The sequence below is a fragment of the Salmo trutta genome, chromosome 31 (assembly GCF_901001165.1).
Source record: "Salmo trutta chromosome 31, fSalTru1.1, whole genome shotgun sequence".
Classification (NCBI taxonomy): Eukaryota; Metazoa; Chordata; class Actinopteri; order Salmoniformes; family Salmonidae; genus Salmo; species Salmo trutta.
Window position 1 is genome coordinate 41,447,757 of NC_042987.1, and position 24,917 is coordinate 41,472,673.

Here is a 24,917-nt window from a genome sequence, read left to right on the forward strand (position 1 = left end):
ATTAGACAGAACACACGCTGGGTTATTTTTGACCCAGAACATATGGGTTGCATAAATAAACACAACATCTTTGGGTTTTGGGATTACCCAAAACATGGGTTAATTTAATCATCAGTTGGGTATGCTGGGATGTTATCCTTCGGTTATTTTCAGGAAGCGTGGCTTATTAGGGCCTTGGCTTTCAGTTAGATTTTATTGGCCACCCGTGATAGTAAATGTCATTCCGGTCTATCGTGTTAAAGATTCTCCGGGTACTTTTGTATACATTTTAGCCAGTAGTTCTGAAAGTAGCGCTCAAAAGCCAAAAGTGGTCCCCGAAAATTGCATACTACCTCACATATATGCACCATGACACTGACACTGTGCATCTTGCTAGCTGTCACTCAAATGGCGAGGCTCTGAAGATCATTAGCTAGAACTCAAATTGCATGGGGTCTGGCCCACGTGGGGGGAAAATTTTGGGAAAATGGCACTGCAGAGCTTCCCAAAAAAAACGGTCACTTTCAAACTAGGGATTTCGTGGCTAATTGAGGTAAGACAGTAAGTCTAGTCCTAGAATATGCATGTATGAATTACACATTGACACATCCAGCCCAGAGCAAGTTTACATACCGCATATTAAATTGTTCATTTTTTTTGTATTTTACACATTCTTCTAGAATATGAAGATTATTCATTACATATTATAATAAGGTGGAATCTATTCTAGCAATTGGATTTGCATAGGCTTTTAGGGAACTTGTACATTTCTGTAAACCTCATTGAAGCTCATGTTCAACTTTTACATGTGATAACTATACAACAGAACAGATTAACAATAATGACATTTACTCACACGGGTGGCTAAAAATAACTATCGGAATGCCACGCCGTACTAAACTACGCCTCCAGTCTTCTGATCTGACCCGCTGGGTCATATCTCAATAACCCAGCACCAATAACCCAACATCAACAACCCAACCTTGCTCATTAAAGAAAAATATATAATAATTCAACCAAACAACCCCCCCCCAAAAATGTTTTTTGAATGTGGGAGTAGGGGGCCACTCAACAACTGCCTCCCCCACATATGCAGAAAAGTGTGGCTCAGTTGGTAGAGCATGGTGTTTGCAACACCAGGGTTGTGGGTTCGATTCCCACGGGGGACCAGTACGGGGAAAAAAAATGTATGAAATGTATGCATTCACTACTGTAAGTCGCTCTGGATAAGAGCGTCTGCTAAATGACTAAAATGTAAAAAATTTAAAATGTTATTCAGTTGCTATTTTCCCTGTCTCCTACACGTTTACAGAGTTGAACATTCACGTCAACATGTAGAAATAAAAACATACATTTAGCATCGTAAATGACATCATGAAACAGTAGTGTTTGTTTCGTTTGTTTCTTCTACCAGGACAACTGAGTAGTCTGACTTCAAGCTTCGAAAGGAACAAACAGTAACATAAAGTTATGGTCAACTTAATAAGAAAATAGTTTTACCCGAGTATTTACACAACACAGAATATAACAAATGATATGTAATGCAAAATAAACAAAAACGTAAACAAGACAAAACATTTTGTAAAACCTTCATGTTGGTACAAGTATTATAATAACGGTTTTAACGTTTTCTTTCAACACCTCAAAACGGTTTCCATTATAAGACTAAAATATAGATAGAGAGATATATATATATGTATTGTATACATATTACACATATATCAGCTAGAACTACGAGTAAATCAAGTACAGGCACCTCTGATGACAATGTTTTTGAGGATGTCATGGTTGTTATTGTTACAGTACATTCCAGGTCATTTTCACATTTTCATTCCAGAGTTCTATGTTCCAGTTCTTTTTGTTCCTGGTTGGTCAGCTGGTGCTACAGGGTCTCAGCCCCTCCTTTACAACTCCTTCCTACGAAGGGGGAAGGGAGGGGGGGGGGGTCTGAGGTACCCAGTCTGGACAGGCTCAGGGAGGAGGAGAGGAGGAGGAGAGGGTAGAGATTAGGAGAGGAAGAGGTGAGGGAGGAGAGGAGTAGGGAAGAGGAGAGGATGAGGAGGGGAGGGAGGAGAGGATGAGGAGGGAGGAGAGGAGTAGGGAGGAGGAGGGGAGGGAGGAGGAGAGGAGGAGGGAAGAGGAGAGGATGAGGAGGGGAGGGAGGAGAGGAGTAGGGAGGAGGAGAGGAGGAGGGAGGAGAGGAGAAGAGGAGGAGGGAGGAGAGGCGGAGGGATGAGAGGAGTAGGGAAGAGGAGAGGAGGAGAGGAGGAGGGGAGAGAGGAGATTAGGAGAGGAGGAGGGGAGGGAGGAGAGGAGTAGGGAGGAGCAGATGGGAGGAGGAGAGGAGGAGGGGAGGGAGGAGAGGAGGAGGGGAGGGAGGAGAAGAGGAGAAGAGTTGAGCAAGTTAAGGGAGTAAAGGAGGACAGGGTAACGGGCAACGATTCTATCATGCAGAAGACGATGGTTCCAGTCCTGTTCCTGGTCCAGTCTCGTCCAGCTCCAGCATACAGGTGGCTTCAGTCTTACTGGTCCCAATCAACATGGGGAAGGTGAACCTCCGCACTGTGACGTCGTGCCAGCCTCGGGGGGAGGAGGAGGGTGAACGGGCTGCCCAGCGGGAGGGGGGGCGACGGTTGGCTGGCCTCGCCGGACGCAGGAAACACGACTCCAGGGGTGGAGCCACCGGGGAACGAGGGAGGTCCTTCAGGAGAGGAGGAAGTAGATGTTAGCAAGAGAGGGGGAGACAAAATAGCTTCCTATATTTCTATATTCAACGTTTTTTTAACAATGATTATTTTAATAATTTAAAAAAGACAAAAGAAGACAGAGGAAAAGAAGTATGAACAAAAGTAAGTTTGACTAAAACAGGAAAACAAACAATGACCACAGTATAGGTCACCCAGGAGGTGAAACACCATGTGGGGGGACTACAGTGGGATGAAACAGGTGTAGGAACTACAGTGGGATGAAACAGGTGTAGGAACTACAGTGGGATGAAACAGGTGAAGGAACTACAGTGGGATGAAACAGGTAAAGGAACTACAGTGGGATGAAACAGGTGAAGGAACTACAGTGGGATGAAACATGTGTAGGAACTACAGTGGGATGAAACAGGTGGTGGAACTACAGTGGGATGAAACAGGTGGAGGAACTACAGTGGGATGAAACAGGTGGAGGAACTACAGTGGGATGAAACAGGTGGAGGAACTACAGTGGGATGAAACAGGTGGAGAAACTACAGTGGGATGAAACAGGTGAAGGAACTACAGTGGGATGAAACAGGTGAAGGAACTACAGTGGGATGAAACAGGTGGAGGAACTACAGTGGGATGAAACAGGTGGTGGAACTACAGTGGGATGAAACAGGTGGAGGAACTACAGTGGGATGAAACAGGTGGAGGAACTACAGTGGGATGAAACAGGTGGAGAAACTACAGTGGGATGAAACAGGTGGAGGAACTACAGTGGGATGAAACAGGTGGAGGAACTACAGTGGGATGAAACAGTGGAGGAACTACAGTGGGATGAAACAGGTGGAGGAACTACAGTGGGATGAAACAGGTGGAGGAACTACAGTGGGATGAAACAGGTGGAGAAACTACAGTGGGATGAAACAGGTGGAGGAACTACAGTGGGATGAAACAGGTGGAGAAACTACAGTGGGATGAAACAGGTGGAGGAACTACAGTGGGATGAAACAGGTGGAGGAACTACAGTGGGATGAAACAGGTGGAGGAACTACAGTGGGATGAAACAGGTGAAGGAACTACAGTGGGTGAAGGTTAACGATGATCAGGGCTGGACACAGAAAAACAGGATGGAGGGAGTTTGGGAAAGTGGAGTTTAAATAATAATATCATGTCATAATGTATTAATAATATATATGCCTTCACAGATGAAAGGATGGACAGACGGATAGAAAGGAAGTATAGAACTGTATCATAGAGAATATGTTGCTATGTATCTACTTTTATTAGCATGTTGTAACAGGTATGTAATTCCCAGGTAATGATATTACCTAACATCAAAATGACCCAGCATGCACCATGTAAGTGCACAAGAGGTTTGACCAGATTACACAGTGAAAACAGCATGTTGACCACACAATGTTGCTTTCAAGTTTTCACCACATCGACTCGGACCGCTAAGCATGCGACTGTGTTAATGACCCAACTGGAAGATTCAGTTCATTTGAAACACAAGCAGACGTCACACAAGTTCCCACGACCGTGAGAAAACACGATCACACGCACGCACATTGTTTAAAGAGCTGTCTTCGTCAACGAGCTTAGACAGGTTGTTAGTGTGAGAGAAGGAGGGATGGTGAGAGAACAGTGGAGGGAGAGAGGAGGAGAGGAGGAGAGGAAGAGAGGAAGAGAGGGAGAGAGAGGGAGAGAGGAGAGAGGGGGAGAGGAGGTGAGGAAGAGAGGAAGAGAGGAAGAGAGGGTGAGAGGGAGGAGAGGAAGAGAGAGGAAGAGAGAGGAAGAGAGGGTGAGAGGGAGGAGAGGAAGAGAGAGGAAGAGAGAGGACGAGAGGGAAGAGAGGAAGAGAGGGTGAGAGGGAGGAGAGGAACAGTAGGACTCAAACAGCAGTCACAGACAGAGCAGAAGTCGTGTTAGAAACCGTGTTACTGGATGTTAGATAGTCTAGTAAAAGAAAGAAACTGACGCACTCCCCAAAAATGTTTTTATAGACGTCCTGACAAACGTAGAGTAACCTATAGAAATACAATCAGGAAACCCTGAAGAAGACAGAGTGCCGAAACACTATTTAATATAACATTATCCATTCAATGTTCGGGAGCAGAGTGTGTGACTTTCTTTCTTTCTATGTTAGACTTTTCATATAATATAATATACTATATATTTGACCATCAACCGTTGTTGTTGTCATTGTGGTGTGTTTGGATCCAAGAGTCATCTCTCTCTGTGCCAACTCAGGGGTTTGATGCCGGTTTTCACATCTACAAGACGGCTTTGTTTTGTTTTCAAGGTTATCTACATTTTATATACAGTATAATAGAAAAGTGGTAAACTTCACATCACCAAAACCTTTCAGTACTGGTTCTTCTACTGCAGCGCACACTCTGAGAGACGTACAGTATACAGCCAGATATGGACAGAAAACGGATGACTCTTTGGGTCACTGGAGTTGATTTTGTGAATATGAATCGTTACATATTAAAATACCATATTAGACCATGCAGACATTTACACAGACAGATGTTATGATGATTAAAAATTAACACATTGACTCCACCGACGTTGTTGACCTGTGAGGCATGCTGTGATTGGCTGATGGGGGGGCGGGGGTGAGGTGAGGAGGGGGTTCCATGGTAACCCTGTGACCCCCTCCCCCGTCCGTGAGGTTATAGGTCAGAGAACCAGGAAGTAAACAAGAACTTACATCACTCAGGGACAAGCAGGGTTAGAGTCCCCAGGGAGCGGTTAATAAGACAGAGTGGTTCTAGAATCAGCAGAGGGTATAGATAGAACGAAGGAGAGGGAGGGAGGGAGGGAGGGAGGGAGGGAGGGAGGGAAAGAGAGTGAGGGAGAGAGAGAGAGAGAGAGAGAGAGAGAGAGAGGAGAGAGAGAGAGAGAGAGGAGGAGAGAGAGAGAGAGAGGAGAGAGAGAGAGAGAGAGAGAGAGAGAGAGGAGAGACAGGGAAACAGGGACACAGGATAAAGCTGGTGGATCAACGGTAGAGGATCAATGTAGACGATAAGAAGGTCAGTGATCTCACAGCAGCAAACAGACACTTTCTATATTCCTAATACAGACTGCAGTAAATCAGTACTGTAGTCCCTTCACTGTAAATACAGGCTGCAGTAAATCAGTACTGTAGTCCCTTCACTGTAAATACAGGCTGCAGTAAATCAGTACTGTAGTCACATCACTGTAAATACAGACTGCAGTCTGTAGTCCCTTCACTGTAAATACAGGCCGCAGTAAATCAGTACTGTAGTCCCTTCACTGTAAATACAGACTGCAGTAAATCAGTACTGTAGTCCCTTCACTGTAAATACAGACTGCATTAAGGGATCCGACCCTTTTTTTCAATTTTCGCCTAAAATGACATACCCAAATCTAACTGTCTGTAGCTCAGGACCTGAAGCAAGGATATGCAGATTCTTGACACCATTTGAAAGGAAACACTTTGAAGTTTGTGGAAATGTGAAATGAATGTAGTAGAATATAACACAATAGATCTGTTAAAAAAGATAATACAAAGAAGAAAAAAAAATGCATTATTTTTTGTTGTTGTACCATCACCTTTGAAATGCGAGAGAAAGGCCATAATTTATTATTCCAGTCCAGGCGCAATTTAGATTTTGGCCACTAGATGGCAGCAGCGTATGTGCAAAGTTTTAGACTGATCCAATGAACCATTGCATATCTGTTTAAAATGTTGTATCATGTCCACCCAAATGGGCCAGTTTGTTTATTAATACGTTTTCAAGTTCATAATTGTGCACTTTCCTCAAACAATAGCATGGTATTATTTCAATGTAATAAATACTGTAAATTGGACACTGCAGTTAGATTAACAAGAATTTAAGCTTTCTGGCCATATCAGATATGTCTACATACTGGGAAAATGTTTTGTTACTTACAACCTCATGCTAATCACATTAGCCTACGTTAGCTCAACAGTCCCGCGGGGGAGGTGGGGGGACGACGACACCGATCCTGTAGAGGTTAAATCAGTACTGTAGTCCTTTCACTGTAAAATCTGGGGGAACAAAAAGGGTCCCTACCACCCATTCAGATTACTTATTTATCATTAATATTTTCTATATTTCTGAATTTACCTACTTGCATCTTGCCTGCGTCACAACCCATGTCCAGTGTTAAGAGATAACATGGTTATTGTCATACACAATAAACGCTATGACTACACTATAACATATTATTATTATTATTATTATTATTATTATTATTATTTTTCACCTTTATTTAACCAGGTAGGCAAGTTGAGAACAAGTTCTCATTAACAACTGCGACCTGGCCAAGATAAAGCAAAGCAGTTCGACACATAAAACAACACAGAGTTAGTTACACATGGAGTAAAACAAACATACAGTCAATAATACAGTAGAAAAATAAGTCTATATACAATGTGAGCAAATGAGGTGAGATAAGGGAGGTAAAGGCAAAAAGGCCATAGTGGCGAAGTAAATACAATATAGCAAGTAAAACACTGGAATGGTAGATTTGCAGTGGAAGAAAGTGCAAAATAGAAATAATGGGGTGCAAAGGAGCAAAATAAATAAATAAATACAGTAGGGGAAGAGGTAGTAGTTTGGGCTAAATTATAGATGGGCTATGTACAGGTGCAGTGATCTGTGAGCTGCTCTGACAGCTGGTGCTTAAAGCTAGTGAGGGAGATAAGTGTTTCCAGTTTCAGAGATTTTTGTAGTTCGTTCCAGTCATTGGCAGCAGAGAGCTGGAAGGCGAGGCGGCCAAAGGAGGAATTGGCTTTGGGGGTGACCAGAGAGATATTCCTGCTGGAGCGCGTGCTACAGGTGGGTGCTGCTACGGTGACCAGCGAGCGGAGATAAGGGGGGACTTTACCTAGCAGGGTCTTGTAGATGACCTGGAGCCAGTGGGTTTGGCGACGAGTATGAAGCGAGGACCAGCCAACGAGAGCATACAGGTCGCAGTGGTGGGTTGTATATGGGGCTTTGGTGACAAAACGGATGGCACTGTGATAGACTGCATCCAGCTTGTTGAGTAGTGTTGGAGGCTATTTTGTAAATGACATCGCCGAAGTCGAGGATCGGTAGGATGGTCAGTTTTACGAGGGTGTGTTTGGCAGCATGAGTGAAGGATGCTTTGCTGCGAAATAGGAAGCCAATTCGAGATTTAACTTTGGATTGGAGATGTTTGATGTGAGTCTGGAAGGAGAGTTTACAGTCTAACCAGACACCAGCAGACATCAGCAGACTGATACTGAATGGGTGGTGAGTGGTGGCTGTAGCAGACTGATACTGAATGGGTGGTGAGTGGAGACTGAAGCAGACTGATACTGAATGGGTGGTGGGTGGTGGCTGTAGCAGACTGATACTGAATGGGTGGTGAGTGGAGACTGAAGCAGACTGATACTGAATGGGTGGTGGGTGGAGACTGAAGCAAAGTGATAGGAGTCAAAAGGAGTCAGATCAGCCCTTTCCAGTATAGAGAAGAAACAAAGAAGCACAATAGTATATACGGAACTAAGGGAAAATACAGTACAATACTGTAGAATCAATAGAATACAGTAAAATACTGTAGAATACAATAGAATGCAGTAAAATACTGTAGAATGCAATAGAATGCAGTACAATACTGTAGAATACAATATAATACAGTAATATACTGTAGAATAGAAGAGAATACAGTAACATACTGTAGAATACAATAGAATGCAGTAAAATACTGTAGAATGCAATAGAATGCAGTAAAATACTGTAGAATGCAATAGAATACAGTAATACACTGTAGAATACAATAGAATACAGTAAAATATGTGGAAAAAAGTAATTAAATATGAAACATTACTATATTGTAAGTCAATGCTTTTTGATCTGACAAGAAAACACCATCACGTAGTGATATGATTTTGTTATGATTATTTCCTAAATTGTGTTTGTTTTGGTTTTGATATTGGTTGTCTGGGTCTGTAGCCCAATGGGTGGGCTAATAAACTAACAACAAATATAAACAACCAATCCAGTTAGTAGAGTGTTAGTATTTAGACAAAAACACCAGCATTGAGGTATAAACATGTAAATAAGAACACATTTTAAAAGTTATTTAAAAGAAATCCTAGTTAGTGTTTATGTAGGTTTTAATTATGTATTTCTAGGACTCTAGGAAAGAACATGCCCAACAGGTGACCGACAGGCGACCGACAGGTGACCGACAGGTGACCGACAGGTGACCGACAGGTGACCGACAGGTGACCGACAGGCGACCGACAGGTGACCTAAAAGCGAGTCTAATAAACACTAAGCAGTAAACGCAGTAGGTGTTATTATTTACCTCCAAACACCCCGACTGGTTCCTGTCTCCCACCGCCTGTCGCCCCTCTCTCGTGTAGCCTCCCTGTCCCTGGGCTGAGGACCCACCAGTCCCTCCAGACACCAGCCTTTTCTCCTCCCTGAAGCTCTGCTCCAACAGCTTCTTGTTCAGCAGACGGGCTGCGTTCTCTGCCAGGGTGTATCCAGGCGGGGCAGACAGGTCCTGGCGTATACTGAGCACCTCTGGTGTCCTCTCCCCTCCTGTTGTCCCCAGCCCTCCCTGGGCCTCTACTATCAGCTGCACCGGGCTGGGAGAACGCCCGCGGACATTCCTCAGAAACTCCTGGACAGCTCCAAGGTATCTTGGGTCTTTGGGGTCTGAGGGGGGTAGACTGGGACCACCGGGTCCACCAGGAGGTGAGGGGTCAAGAGGGGTGGGGCGGGAGCGGCTGGGGGACTTGGTGAATTTGCACTGCGGGGGTTCGTAGGCCACGGGGCTGTGGTCTATGATGTTGAAGAGACAAGACAGGCCGTCGTTGATGGTGGTGTGGACCGGAGAGTCCCTGGTGGTGGTGGAGCGAGCCCAGGCCGACTCAGAGGCACCCTTCTGGGGGGTGGTAGGGGTAGGGGCCCTGGGTCCGGCCGTGGAGCTGGAGGAGGCCCCACCTGGGAGGTCAGCCTTCGATGATGTCGACAGCTTCCTCTGAAGCTTAGGAGAGCCATACTTAGGAGAACAACATGGACGCTCGAACTTGGACTGGACCACAGGGGAGTACTGTATCTTACGGATGTTTCTGGAAGGGGAGGAGATGGGCGTAGAGCTGCCTCCTTTAGGGGTGAGGCAGCGGTGGGGGGAGCTGGTGAGGGTGCGGAGGATGTCTGTTTGTAACCCCACACTGATGGTCTGAGTGGTCTGGGTTCCCCGAGTGGTGAAACCATTTGTCTGACAGGCCATATCTCGGAGCTGTGGAGTAAATTAAATAGACAAGTCAAAGTCTAAGTGATATGGCGCAGGTGAGGAGAGGATCGCCAAAGCTCAAACAGTATACTATAGAAACCTCACAAAGATGAACAGCTAGACAACAGACTGGATGGATGAACAACAGACTAGATGGATGAACAACAGACTGGATGGATGAACAACAGACTAGATGGATGAACAACAGACTAGATGGATGAACAACAGACTAGATGGATGAACAACAGACTAGATGGATGAACAACATGCTAGATGGATGAACAACAGATTAGATGGATGAACAACAGACTAGATGGATGAACAACAGACTGGATGGATGAACAACAGACTAGATGGATGAACAACAGACTGGATGGATGAACAACAGACTAGATGGATGAACAACAGACTAGATGGATGAACAACTAGACAACAGACTAGATGGATGAACAACTAGACAACAGACTAGATGGATGAACAACAGGCTAGATGGATGAACAACATGCTAGATGGATGAACAACAGGCTAGATGGATGAACAACAGATTAGATGGATGAACAACAGACTAGATGGATGAACAACAGGCTAGATGGATGAACAACAGACTGGATGGATGAACAACATGCTAGATGGATGAACAACAGATTAGATGGATGAACAACAGACTAGATGGATGAACAACAGGCTAGATGGATGAACAACAGACTGGATGGATGAACAGCAGACTAGATGGATGAACAGCAGACTAGATGGATGAACAACAGACTGGATGGATGAACAGCAGACTAGATGGATGAACAACAGACTGGATGGATGAACAGCAGACTAGATGGATGAACAGCAGACTGGATGGATGAACAGCAGACTAGATGGATGAACAGCAGACTGGATGGATGAACAGCAGACTAGATGGATGAACAACAGACTGGATGGATGAACAGCAGACTGGATGGATGAACAGCAGACTAGATGGATGAACAACAGACTGGATGGATGAACAGCAGACTAGATGGATGAACAACTAGACAACAGGCTAGATGGATGAACAACTAGACAACAGGCTAGATGGATGAACAACAGACTAGATGGATGAACAGCTAGACAACAGGCTAGATGGATGAACAACAGACTAGATGGATGAACAGCTAGACAACAACAACAGATACAACGTCAACAGACCTGTCTCTGTTGCTCCAGGTGGTCCGAGGTCCCAGAGCGGTAGTTCCTTACAGAGAAGGCCACCTCCTTCATGTCATCACTGAGGTTCCGTGACAGCTGCAGCTCCAGAGACGAGGCGTACCCCACCGTGGGGATTGAACCCCCCACAGAGGGACCCCGCAGGCCCCCCCCACCCTCTAATAACTCCTTATGAGAGGAAGGAGGCCACCTACCATCACCAAACACCTCGTCTGGACTTCCTACTCCCCCAATCCCGGAGGCACCCCCTACTTCACCAACACCCCCACCCCCTTGCCCCTTGGTTCCTTTGGGGTACAGGTAGTCTTGATCGGAGGGCCCGGGGGATCGGGTGGGGCTGTGGGAGACGTGGACCCCTGCTCCCCCTCCTATGTTACCCCCGTTGCCCCTGAGTGGGGAGCGCTGGCAATGGGGTGAGCAGGAGGGCTCGTGGCTAGATTGGGTGTTGGTGGTCAAAGTTGCGCTGGTGGTTAGGAACCACGAGGCCGGCTGGAATGGTTCTGGAAGTCAGAGAGAGAGAATGTGGAATGATTAGAACTAGAATTCTAACTATTACAGCTATGAAACATATTCTAGAAGAGTCAATATCTCTCCCTAAAAAAAGGCTGCCTAAGTATGATCCCCAATCAGAGACAACGACAGACAGCTGCCTCTGATTGGGAACCATACCCAGCAAACAAAGAAATAGAAAAACTAGAATGCCCACCCAAATCACACCCTGACCTAACCAAATAGAGAAATAAAAAGGCTCTCTAAGGTCAGGGCATGACAACTACTGGAACCAAGACTTAAAAAGAACTGATATTGGCACAAAATGGAGGGAATGTTAAAACATAACTAACTAAATTACAGTTAACGAAAATCTACGCTTAATCCAGTAAAAACTAATGTATAGAATGTATTATACGAGATAAAATTCCCAAATTCTACAGAACAATGGCAGAGTCATATCTTAAGTGTAAAACTAACAATGACTCAATCTATGCCTTTTGAGAATGTTATAAAGTCCAAAACGTATGGGCGGAGTTAGAAAGTTGGCTGTCAGAAGTATTACAATGTAAATATACTTTTTAATCAGTGTGCATATTTCTCGACATGACATATGAGGGTGCAGTGAGATACCCGATGGGTTGGACGACACTTTTATCGTCAATCATCTTGAAAAAAACGTAAAAAATAATAATAATGGAAATCAACCAATCGGCCGTTGTTAAGACAATGGAAAGATAAAATGCTTTATTATCTAAATGTTGAAAGTGGAGAGAAACACGGAGAGAAACAAAATGGTGGTGGTAAAAACAGACAGCATTAAACCCATGAGCAACATCAGTACCTGAAGCGGGCCGTTCTGCCCAGGCCTCCATGGCTGTAGGGGTGTGGTGGCCCGGTGTCGGGGACGGGCCAGGGACAGGGAAGTCCCACCCTTTACTGTTGAACTCCTCAATGTACTTCAGGTCGTCAGGTGACAGGGGCGGAGTCACATCGTCGCGGCCGCGGTCACCATGACGACTCCTGTCAGGCAGGAAGGGAGAGCTGTCCATCAGACGCTGGAAGTCACTCATAGAACAGACCGACTTAGCCCTGTGGAAGGGGGAGAGAAAAGGTTTCAGTACAAAACACTTAACAATTACATTATTACATTTTATCATACAATGTAGCAAAAGAGAGAAGAGGAGAGAGCGCAGAGAGGATTCAGCACATCAGCATCACAGATCCACTGCTGAATCCTGTCACTAGAAGGAAGACGCAGGTAAGGACATGACATTAGAGATAAACAGCACAGGTAGGACTGTCTCTGTCATATCTCTTGTCTAAACTACATGTTACAGCCTCTCTTCACAGGCAGGACTGTCTCTCTCATAAAAACATCTAGTTTGCTCTCCATAAAGGCCAGTTAATGCGTTTCATTTCATTTCATCACGAATCGCTATAAAATGATTCAATAATTAATCATCAGGCTGCAATGACTTGGATCATGTACCATTATGATCTTTCACAAAGAGCTGCTTCCCAGAGAGCTGCTTCACAGAGCTGCTTCACAGAGCTGCTTCAACACAAACCACCAGGAAGTATCACAGAGCTGCTTCACAGAGATGCTTCAACACAAACCACCAGGAAGTATCACAGAGCTGCTTCACAGAGATGCTTCAACACAAACCACCAGGAAGTATCCCTTCTAACAGCAGTCCTTTCTTTACCCAAATGATGTACCAGTACAGTAGACTTGTTGATAATACAGTGAGTGGAGTTCAGAGTACACAACAGCCAAAAACAGAAAGCATACCTATTGTAAATGTTAAAATGGCAGCCTGTCTAGATAAGATAAGTGGAAACAATACCAGTAATAACATCATTTGGATGAATCCAGGTAAGTCACACATTAGATCCAAGCAGTAGCAGTCAAACGTCTTTGGCTTGCCTCGTCCCATGTATATATCTTTTTATATCTTTTTTTTCGCATTATTTTTAATATTTTTCCTAAACCTCAACTTCTAAATATTCTCCTGCAACCCGCCTCACCCAATGTGGTGTGGATCTGTTTTTCTAAAGTATTTCTATTTACCTCCGAATTGGAATACCTCAACTGAAGCTAGCTAGCTAACTAGCTACCAGCTATCAGTCAGCTAACCTTTAGCTCGGAAAGCTCTCGCCAGTTCGTACAACGCGTTTCAAACCAGAGCATACCGGACCTATTTTTCTCTCCATATCCCCGGGATTCCTACCGTAAACTCTGAACCCTTTTCATCTGGATCATCGCAGCTAGCTAACCGCAACCCGGGTTGACTACTCCTGGCTAACGTTTCCGTCCCGGAGCTAGCACCAACTAGCCTGGGGCTAGCCCATGCTATGCCCATCTCCCGGCTAGGGCTCCTGGGCTACTCCTGAAGCCCACTCCTCGGCTACAATATCCGGATCCCTTCTACTGCCGATACGGGGCACGGAACCCCGCCGATCCTTCACGACTGGAATACCGACATAATCTGCCAGAGGATCCCAACAGGCCCCTCAGGCGCGACGTCCCCTGAAGGCCCATTCTGCTAACCGCGGCCTGCTAGCTATCTATAGCATATTGGACTGTTAGCTAATCCATCAGCCAGTTTCTTGGACCACTATACCCATTTTGCCAATTGGACTTGGACCCCTCTGCTACTTGGAACCCTACAAATTCCATGACTGGTCTATCGACGTCACCGCACGAGGAGGCAAAAACAGACTTTCCCCCATCGCGACGTCCCTCTAAGGGCCTTATGCTAGCTTGCTAGCCCCGGCCTGCTAACTGCTAGCTTGCTAGCTCCGGCCTGCTAACTGTCTGAATCGCCAGGTCCCCAGCCAGCCCAACCACTCAGTGGACCCATACGATCACTTGGCTACGCATGTCCTGGTTAGTGATTACTGTCTTATTTCACTGTAGAGCCTCTAGCCCTGCTCAATATGCCTTAACCAACCATGTTGTTCCACCTCCTACATATGCGATGACATCACCTGGTTTAAACGTCTCTAGAGACTATATCTCTCTCATCATTACTCAATGCCTAGGTTTACCTCCAATGTACTCTCTTCCTACCATACCTTTGTCTGTACATTATGCCTTGAATCTATGTTATCGTGCCCAGAATCCTGCTCCCTTTACTCTCTGTTCCGAACATGCTAGACGGCCAGTTCTTATAGCCTTTAGCCGTACCCTTATCCTACTTCTCCTCTGTTCCTCTGGTGATGTTAATCCAGAACCTACCAGGTACAATCCCAAATCCGTAAACATGGGCACCCTCATAGATGTCATGCTAACCAACTCACCCTCCAAATACACCTCTGCTGTTTTCAACCAAGATCTCAGCGATCACTGCTTCATTGCCTGCGTCCGTAATGGGTCAGCGGTCAAACGACCTCCACTCATCACTGTCAAACGCTCCCTAAAACACTTCAGCGAACAGGCCTTTCTAATCGACCTGGCCCGGGTATCCTGGAAGGATATTGACCTCATCCTGTCAGTAGAGGATGCCTGGTTATTCTTTAAAAATGCTTTCCTCACCATCTTAAATAAGTATGCTCCATTAAAAAAATATAGAACCAGGAACAGATATAGCCCTTGGTTCACTCCAGACGTGTCTGCCCTTGACCAGCACAAAAACATCCTGTGGCGTTCTGCATTAGCATCGAATAGCCCCCGTGATATGCAACTTTTCAGGGAAGTCAGGAACCAATATACACAGGCAGTTAGAAAAGCCAAGACTAGCTTTTTCAAACAGAAATTTGCATCCTGTAGCACAAACTCAAAAAAGTTCTGGGACACTGTAAAGTCCATGGAGAATAAGAACACCTCCTCCCAGCTGCCCACTGCACCGAGGCTAGGAAACACTGTTACCACTGATAAATCCACGATAATTGAGAATTTCAATAAGCATTTTTCTACAGCTGGCCATGTTTTCCACCTGGCTACCCCTACCCCGGTCAACTGCCCTGCGCTCCCCACAGCAACGCGCCCAAACTTCACCTTCACCCAAATCCAGATAGCTGATGTTCTGAAAGAGCTGCAAAATCTGGACCCCTACAAATCAGCTGGGCTAGACAATCTGGACCCTCTCTTTCTAAAATTATCAGCCGAAATTGTTGCAACCCCTATTACTAGCCTGTTCAACCTCTTTCTCGTATCGTCTGAGATTCCCAAAGATTGGAAAGCTGCCGCGATCATCCCCCTCTTCAAAGGGGGTGACACTCTAGACCCAAACTGCTGCAGGCCTATATCTATCCTACCTTGCCTTTCTAAGGTCTTCGAAAGCCAAGTTAACAAACAGATTACCGACCATTTCGAATCCCACCGCACCCTCTCCGCTATGCAATCTGGTTTCAGAGCTGGTCATGGGTGCACCTCAGCCACGCTCAAGGTTCTAAACGATATCGTAACCGCCATTGATAAGAGACAATACTGTGCAGCTGTATTCATCGACCTGGATAAGAGCGTCTGCTAAATGACGTAAATGTTACCTGAGCAGGCTGCCAAAACCCATCTCCTCCTCCTCCTCGTACATCGAGGGGCCCTCTCTGTCTGGGATCTCATTCAGAGCCTGAAATCACACACACACACACACACACACACACACACACACACACACACACACACACACACACACACACACACACACACAAGTGTTAGTGCAGGGCTGGAACAAACCCTGCACTGGATGAGTATTGAAAAAGACCACTCTTTTGAGGTCTGAAAACGCTTTATGGGTGAACTGTTACTTTTATACACTCCTGGGTTGTTTCCCAAATGGCACCATATTCCCTATATAGTGCACTAATTTAGACCAGAGCCCTATTCCCTATATATAGCGCACTACTTTAGACCAGAGCCCTATTCCCTATATAGTGCACTACAATCGACCCTATTTCCTATATAGGGCATTACTATAGACTAGGACCCATATGTTTGTTACTTTAATTTTTTATTAAAAAATGTTTACTTATCAATTTTTTACTTAAGAAGTTGTAAGAAAAATAAGTGTTAACTGCATTGTTGTTTGAGGGCTTGTAAGTAAGAATTTCACTGTAAGGTCTACACTTTTTTGATTTGATTTGATATGGCTCTGGTCAGAAGCAGTATACTATATAGGGAATTAGTTCTGACATGTCTCACCTGGTTCATACAGGGGAACCTCTTGTCAGGGTCCAGTGTGCAGGGAGGTGGGGCCTTCAGGCCACCCAGGGGGTCCAGTGTCAGAGCGTCCAGGGAAAGGTTCTCCGTTGGGCCTCTGAACCTCACTACAGCCCCCTGCTCTTCATGGGCCTCCGAGTCCGAGTGGGAGCGGGTGGGGAGGGAAACAGGGCCTGGGATGGCAGAGCGAGGAAAGCGTGGTGATCTTGGGGAGCGAGGGACCTTACATGGGCTCTCCTGGGGGGGGAAGACACCCCTGTGTCCTCCTGCTCTCTCCCCTTCTTTGATGTTGGATGGTGAGCCCTCGCTGCCCCTCCGTACGTTAAGCTCTCTCTGTAGCTGTGGGGGGAGGAGAGAGAGGAGAGGAGAGGAGAGGAGAGGAGAGGAGAGAGAGAGAGAGAGAGAGAGAGAGAGGAGAAGACAGGGAGGTGAAGAGAGAGAGACGGGGGGAAGGAGGAGAGGAGAGGGAGGGGAAGACAGGGTGAATGATGAAAAACCAAATGTACATAGTCATAATTTTCAGTGATCATATTATAATGCCATAAGCATCAATATAAAACTGTGAGACATTGTTCCTTCTTCTTCTGAAATATCAATTATACTACCAAGACGTAATTATTACTGACTCTGTGTATCTTATGCATTTCAAAACTTCTCAGACATATAATGGTGTGAATATTCACCTGGGGGCTTCTTCCTTTCCTCTTTCTCCTCCTCTCTCTCGATCCTCTCCCCCCTCTCTCTCCCTCTTTTCCCCCCTCTTCCCCTTCCCCCTCTCTCTCCCTCCTCTCCCCCCTCTTCCCCTTCCTCTCCCCCCTCTTCCCCTTCCCCATCCCTCTCCCTCCTGCCCTCCCTCATCTCCCTCCTTCCCCTCATCTCCACCCCACCTCCTCTCCCTCCTTTCTCCCTTCCCCTCCTCTCTCCCCCTCATCTCCACCTCCCTCCCTCCCCTCCTCTCCCTCCCCTCATCTCCCCTCCACCTCCTCTCCCTCCTCTCTCCCTTCACCTCCTCTCTCTCTCCCCCTGCCCCTCCTCACCCTCTCCATCTTGTGGTGCATGTTTCTCATGTTGCTGTCCCACTCTTGTCTCTCCTGGTCGAAGCGTTCCAGCAGGTCTCTCCTCTCCCTCCCCCACCTCTTCTCTCCATGCTGCAGCTTCCAGTGGAGGTCCAGGGAGGTGCTGTGGCTCTCTGCCAGGAGGCAACGGTGCTCCTCTCGCTCCTGTTTAAAGGCCCAGTCTGGGTCTCCTCCTCCTCCCTGCGTCTCTCCTCTGGCCTCTCCCCTCACCTCTCCTTTCTCTTCTTGTCTCTCCTCTTCCAGCTGGTTGAACACATAACAGACAGACAATATATTAGTACAGTTGAAGAGCCATCCATAACAATGTGGTGAAGTATTAGGATGGGTCCTTTTCCTGACCCTGTGAGCTGACCAGGAGAAACTCAGTCTGTCAGATGATCTGACTACAATCAGTCTGTCAGATGACCTGACTACAATCAGTCTGTCAGATGACCTGACTACAATCAGTCTGTCAGATGATCTGACTACAATCAGTCTGTCAGATGACCTGACTACCTGACTACAATCAGTCTGTCAGATGATCTGACTACTTGACTACAATCAGTCTGTCAGATGACCTGACTACCTGACTACAATCAGTCTGTCAGATGATCTGACTACAATCAGTCTGTCAGATGACCTGACTACAATCAGTCTGTCAGATGACCTGACTACCTGACTACAATCAGTCTGTCAGATGATCTGACTACTTGACTACAATCAGTCTGTCAGATGACCTGACTACAATCAGTCTGTCAGATGACCTGACTACCTGACTACAATCAGTCTGTCAGATGACCTGACTACAATCAGTCTGTCAGATGACCTGACTACAATCAGTCTGTCAGATGACCGGACTACAATCAGTCTGTCAGATGACCTGACTACAATCAGTCTGTCAGATGATCTGACTACAATCCGTCTGTCAGATGACCTGACTACAATCAGTCTGTCAGATGACCTGACTACCTGACTACAATCAGTCTGTCAGATGACCTGACTACTTGACTACAATCCATCTGTCAGATGACCTGACTACAATCAGTCTGTCAGATGACCTGACTACAATCAGTCTGTCAGATGACCTGACTACCTGACTACAATCCATCTGTCAGATGACCTGACTACTATCAGTCTGTCAGATGACCTGACTACCTGACTACAATCAGTCTGTCAGATGATCTGACTACAATCAGTCTGTCAGATGACCTGACTACCTGACTACAATCAGTCTGTCAGATGACCTGACTACAATCAGTCTGTCAGATGACCTGACTACCTGACTACAATCCGTCTGTCAGATGACCTGACTACCTGACTACATTCAGTCTGTCAGATGACCTGACTACCTGACTACAATCAGTCTGTCAGATGACCTGACTACAATCAGTCTGTCAGATGACCTGACTACAATGAGGTTGATAGTTTGATAAATATTTGTTATCGGATGGAAGTTATTTGCGTTGTGAACAGATATGTAGGATATATATTTTTCAGCAGCCTGTATTGTGACGCAGCAGCGAAACGGACTACAGAAAAGCTCCACATTGTTTTATAAGGAGTTGATCAAGGGAACCAGAGGAAGATGCCTTGTTCTGTAGAGGAATATCAAACATTCTCATTATCATAGAAAATAATATGCAAAAGTGCTGTGGCTATGAACAACGGTTTTTTATTTTTATTATTATTATTGAACGGATATATGCAATAAAGAGATTTATAATTTGTGTTGGATCACTGAGTTTTAGATGAAATGTTGGAGCTCAAACACACACACAAAAACCGGATTACGAGCAAGACACAGTTGGTTCTACTCAGACAAAACTGACTGTCCTGAGTCAAGACGAACCTCACAATGTGTTCAAATAGTTATATCTGTCTCAGAGCTGCCCAGCGTCATCTGTAACTGTGTTCGATCATTAATAACCTCAAGGACGAGAGGAAGGTAGGATTCATATTTAGGCCCCTTTGACTGCGGACAGCACCATCTGTGTACCTGAGCAACACACTAGAATTTCACTTCTCAGGAGCCAAGAGACCTTCAGGTCTACATTAATGTATTATTCATATACTTACTGTGAGTAGTAACTATGTCCCAGCTCCTGCTGTCTCTTCAGGGAGTGAACCTTATTTATAGTAAATAAGGGGCAGCAGGGTAGTCTAGTGGTTAGAGTGTTGGACTAGTAACCGAAAGGTTGCTAGATCGAATCCCTGAGCTGACAAGGTAAAAATCTGTCGTTCTGCCCCTGAACAAGGCAGTTAACCCACTGTTCCTAGGCCGTCACTGAAAAATAAGAATTTATTCTTAACTGACTTGCCAAGTTAAATAAAGGTTAAATAAAGGTTAAATAAAGGTATACAATTAAAATAAGGGTTACATGGAAGAAAATCAGATCTCTCTAAAGAAAATGTATAGCCCTCCCTTCAGCAAAATATATTTTACCTAAACCCTGAACGATTGAAGAAAAACAAATGACCGTCACCTATACCTTAAATAATAATATAAAATGGATAGTAGAGAACATGTCTACCGTTCACCCTCACGTCTTGGACAGACCAGAGCCTTAGATATGCAGTTTTAGAATCTGTTCGGTCTGTGGGTTCACATCTACATCCCAGTGAGTGATGCTGTCTCTAAGGCAGACACCTATATCCCAGTGATGCTGTCTCTTTAATCTCTTTAAGGCAGACATCTACATCCCAGTGATGCTGTCTCTTTAATCTCTTTAAGGCAGACATCTATATCCCAGTGATGCTGTCTCATTAATCTCTTTAAGGCAGTCATCTACATCCCAGTGATGCTGTCTCTTTAATCTCTTTAAGGCAGACATCTACATCCCAGTGATGCTGTTTCTTTAATCTCTTTAAGGCAGACATCTACGTCCCAGTGATGCTGTCTCTTTTAGGCAGACATCTATGTCCCAGTGATGCTGTCTCTTTAATCTCTTTAAGGAAGTCATCTATATCATGCTGTCTCTTTAATCTCTTTAAGGCAGACATCTATGTCCCAGTGATGCTGTCTCTTTAATCTCTTTAAGGCAGACATCTACATCCCAGTGATGCTGTCTCATTAATCTCTTTAAGGCAGACATCTACATCCCAGTGATGCTGTCTCTTTAATCTCTTTAAGGAAGTCATCTACATCCCAGTGATGCTGTCTCTTTAAGGCAGACATCTACATCCCAGTGATGCTGTCTCTTTAATCTCTTTAAGGCAGACATCTACATCCCAGTGAGTGATGCTGTCTCTTTAAGGCAGACACCTACATCCCAGTGATGCTGTCTCTTTAAGGCAGACATCTACATCCCAGTGAGTGATGCTGTCTCTTTAAGGCAGACATCTACATCCCAGTGATGGGGTCTCTTTAATCTCTTTAAGGCAGACAGACATCTACATCCCAGTGATGCTGTCTCTTTAATCTCTTTAAGGCAGACATCTACATCCCAGTGATGCTGTCTCTAATCTCTTTAAGGCAGACATCTACATCCCAGTGAGTGATGCTGTCTCTTTAAGGCAGACACCTACATCCCAGTGATGCTGTCTCTTTAAGGCAGACATCTACATCCCAGTGAGTGATGCTGTCTCTTTAAGGCAGACATCTACATCCCAGTGATGCGGTCTCTTTAATCTCTTTAAGGCAGACAGACATCTACATCCCAGTGATGCGGTCTCTTTAATCTCTTTAAGGCAGACATCTACATCCCAGTGATGCTGTCTCTTTAATCTCTTTAAGGCAGACATCTACATCCCAGTGAGTGATGCTGTCTCTTTAAGGCAGACACCTACATCCCAGTGATGCTGTCTCTTTAAGGCAGACATCTACATCCCAGTGAGTGATGCTGTCTCTTTAATCTCTTTAAGGCAGACATCTACATCCCAGTGTTGCTGTCTCTTTAAGGCAGACATCTATATCCCAGTGATGCTGACTCTTTAATCTCTTTAAGGCAGATATCTTGAGTAAGTTACTTGAGCAACATGACCCATTTGACCTTCCAGGATGCCTTGTTGTTGGCGTAGGTCTGTGTGTGTGTGTGTGTGTGTGTGCCTGGATTAGAGTAACCTGAGCAACGTGACACTTCATCTCAGCCCATTTGACCTTTCAGGATGCCTTGTTGGCGTAGCTCTCTCTGTGTGTGTGTGTGTGTGTGTCTGTGTGTGTGTGTGTGTGTGTGTGTGTGTGTGCGTGTGTGTGTGTGTGTGCGCGCCTGGATTAGAATAACCTGAGCAACGTGACACTTCATCTCGGCCCATTTGACCTCCCAGGAAGCCTTGTCATTGGCGTAGTTCTGCTGCAGCTGGCACCTCCTGCTCTCCTCCTCCCTCAACTCTGACCTGAACTCCTCTAACAGGGAGCGCACCGCCTGGAGCACCCTACGGTTCTCACCCACCTGGAGAGGAGGAGCGGGGGAGGAAGTGGGGGAGGCGAGAGAGGAGGGAGGGGTCGAGGAAAGGGGTGAGGAGGAGGAGGAGGAGGAGGAGGGGAGGAGGAAAGGGGTGAGGAGGAGGAGGAGGAGGAGGAGGGGAGGTGAAAGAGAGAGAATGAAACTGGGTCATGCATTTATTCAAGACATCATTGTGTCCTTTTTATTTATCTAATAATGTCAGCTGTTTCAAACACAAGTCATGCTTTTCATTTCCAAGTTCATCTACACAAACTATAACGCTACACCACATACTAAACTCAGCAAAAAATGAAACCTCCCTTTTTCAGGACCCTGTCTTTCAAAGATAATTAGTAAAAATCCAAATAACTTCACAGATCTTCATTGTAAAGGGTTTAAACACTGTTTCTCATGCTTGTTCAACCATAAACAATTAATGAACATGTACCTGTGGAACGGTCGTTAAGACACTAACAGCTTACAGACGGTAGGCAATTAAAGTCACAGTTATGAAAACTTAGGACACTAGAGAGGCCTTTCTACTGACTCTGAAAAACACTAAAAGAAAGATGCCCAGGGTCCCTGCTCAACTGCGTGAATGTGCCTTAGGCATGCTGCAAGGAGGCATGAGGACTGCAGATGTGGCCAGGGCAATAAATTGCAATGTCCGTACTGTGAGATGCCTAAGACAGCGCTACAGGGAGACAGGACGGACAGCTGATCGTCCTCGCAGTGGTAGATCATGTGTAACAACACCTGCACAGGATCGGAACATCCGAACATCACACCTGCAGGACAGGATGGCAACAACAGCTACCCGAGTTACACCAGGAATGCACAATCCCTCCATCAGTGCTCAGATTGTCCGCAATAGGCTGAGAGAGGCTGGACTGAGGGCTTGTAGGCCTGTTGTAAGACAGGTCCTCACCAGACATCACCGGCAACAATGTCGCCTATGGGCACAAACCCACCGTCGCTGGACCAGACAGGACTGGCAAAAAGTGCTCTTCACTGACGAGTCGTGGTTTTGTCTCACCAGGGGTGATGGTCGGATTCGCGTTTATCGTTGAAGGAATGAACGTTACACCAAGGCCTGTACTCTGGAGCAGGATCGAGGTGGAGGGTCCGTCATGGTCTGGGGCGGTGTGTCACAGCATCATCGGACTGAGCTTGTTGTCATTGCAGGCAATCTCAACGCTGTGCGTTACAGGGAAGACATCCTCCTCCCTCATGTGGTACCCTTCCTGCAGGCTCATCCTGACATGACCCTCCAGCATGACAATGCCACCAGCCATACTGCTCATTCTGTGCGTGATTTCCTGCAAGACAGGAATGTCAGTGTTCTGCCATGGCCAGCGAAGAGCCCGGATCTCAATCCCATTGAGCACGTCTGGGACCTGTTGGATCGGAGGGTGAAGGCTATGGCCATTTCCCCCCAGAAATGTCTGGGAACTTGCAGGTGCCTTGGTGGAAGACTGGGGTAACATCTCACAGGAAGAACTTGCAAATCTGGTGCAGTCCATGAGGAGGAGATGCACTGCAGTACTTAATGCAGCTGGTGGCCACACCAGATACTGACTGTTACTTTTGATTTTGACCCCCCCCCCCCTCTTTGTTCAGGGACACATTATTCCATTTCTGTTAGTCACATGTCTGTGGAACTTGTTCAGTTTATGTCTCAGTTGTTGAATCTTGTTATGTTCATACAAATATTTACACGTTAAGTTTGCTGAAAAATAAACGCAGTTGACAGTGAGAGGACGTTTCTTTTTTTGCTGAGTTTATATTGATTAGCACTAGGCTCTGCTGTGGTTTATTGGGATCCCCATTAGCTTTTGCAGAAGCAGCAGCTACTCTTCCTGGGGTCCAAACACACACAAAAAAAACAGCATGACAAGTAACAAAGCACTGATAGACAAGGAGAGTCACGCACATTAAAAGTACAACCATATACAAACAATACCACAACACAACAAAATAATAGAGTGTGTTAGAGTGTGTTTGTGTGTCCCCTGTTCCATGAGAAGTAGTTTTTTTTAATGGTCATTTTGCTGTTTACTTGAGCAATAGGAGATGGAAGTGAGTTCCATTCGATCATGCCTCTGTATAATACTGTGAGTTGCCGTGAATTCATTTTGGACTTGGGGAACTGTGAAGAGACCTCTGGTGGCAAGTCTTATGAGGTATGTATGGATGTATAAACTATATTAATTATGCAGATCGGGAATTTTAAATCACAGTAATATTTCTCATAAAAACTAGAGGAGAAGCAGTTCATCTCTCGTCAACCCTCAACCAGGAAAGACTATCACGCATGTTGTTGATGTTAGTTCTGTGTGTGCAGTTTAAAAGGCGAGAGGTATGCTGCTCTGTTCTGAGCCAGCTGCAGTTTTGCTGTACTTGACCATATTACCAGACAGTAATCAAGATGGGACAAGACCAGAGCCTGAATCAACAAGTACCGTTGATTTGTGTCAAAAACACAGAACATATCTATTTTTAAACAGATATACCTCTTCCTCATATTGGTCCATAAACATGTTTATCAGATGTTATTGGTCACATGTTCATCAGATGTTATTGGTCCAGACACATGTTTATCAGATGTTATTGGTCCATATTATCAGATGTTATTGGTCCATACACATGTTTACCAGATGTTATTGGTCCATATTTATCAGATGTTATTGGT

The 24,917-nt window shown here is 45.4% G+C and overlaps 1 protein-coding gene across 4 annotated transcripts in view; it reads right to left on the bottom strand.

Annotated features, from left to right (window-relative positions):
- Nucleotides 1-2,332: 2,332 nt before the first annotated feature.
- The window catches only part of LOC115170208 (microtubule cross-linking factor 1), a 126,844-nt gene continuing 104,259 nt past the window's right edge, over nucleotides 2,333-24,917 (bottom strand). For 2 of the 4 annotated variants that reach the window (XM_029726601.1, XM_029726600.1), the window contains 8 exons: nucleotides 22,064-22,231; nucleotides 17,826-18,107; nucleotides 16,771-17,127; nucleotides 16,119-16,198; nucleotides 12,469-12,716; nucleotides 11,118-11,635; nucleotides 9,003-9,944; nucleotides 2,333-2,680 (listed from right to left, as the gene is read on the bottom strand). In XM_029726601.1, the coding sequence (XP_029582461.1) occupies nucleotides 2,426-2,680; nucleotides 9,003-9,944; nucleotides 11,118-11,635; nucleotides 12,469-12,716; nucleotides 16,119-16,198; nucleotides 16,771-17,127; nucleotides 17,826-18,107; nucleotides 22,064-22,231 (2,850 nt within the window). In that variant the 3' untranslated portion in view covers nucleotides 2,333-2,425. The other 2 variants (XM_029726602.1, XM_029726603.1) reach the window with 2 other exon arrangements.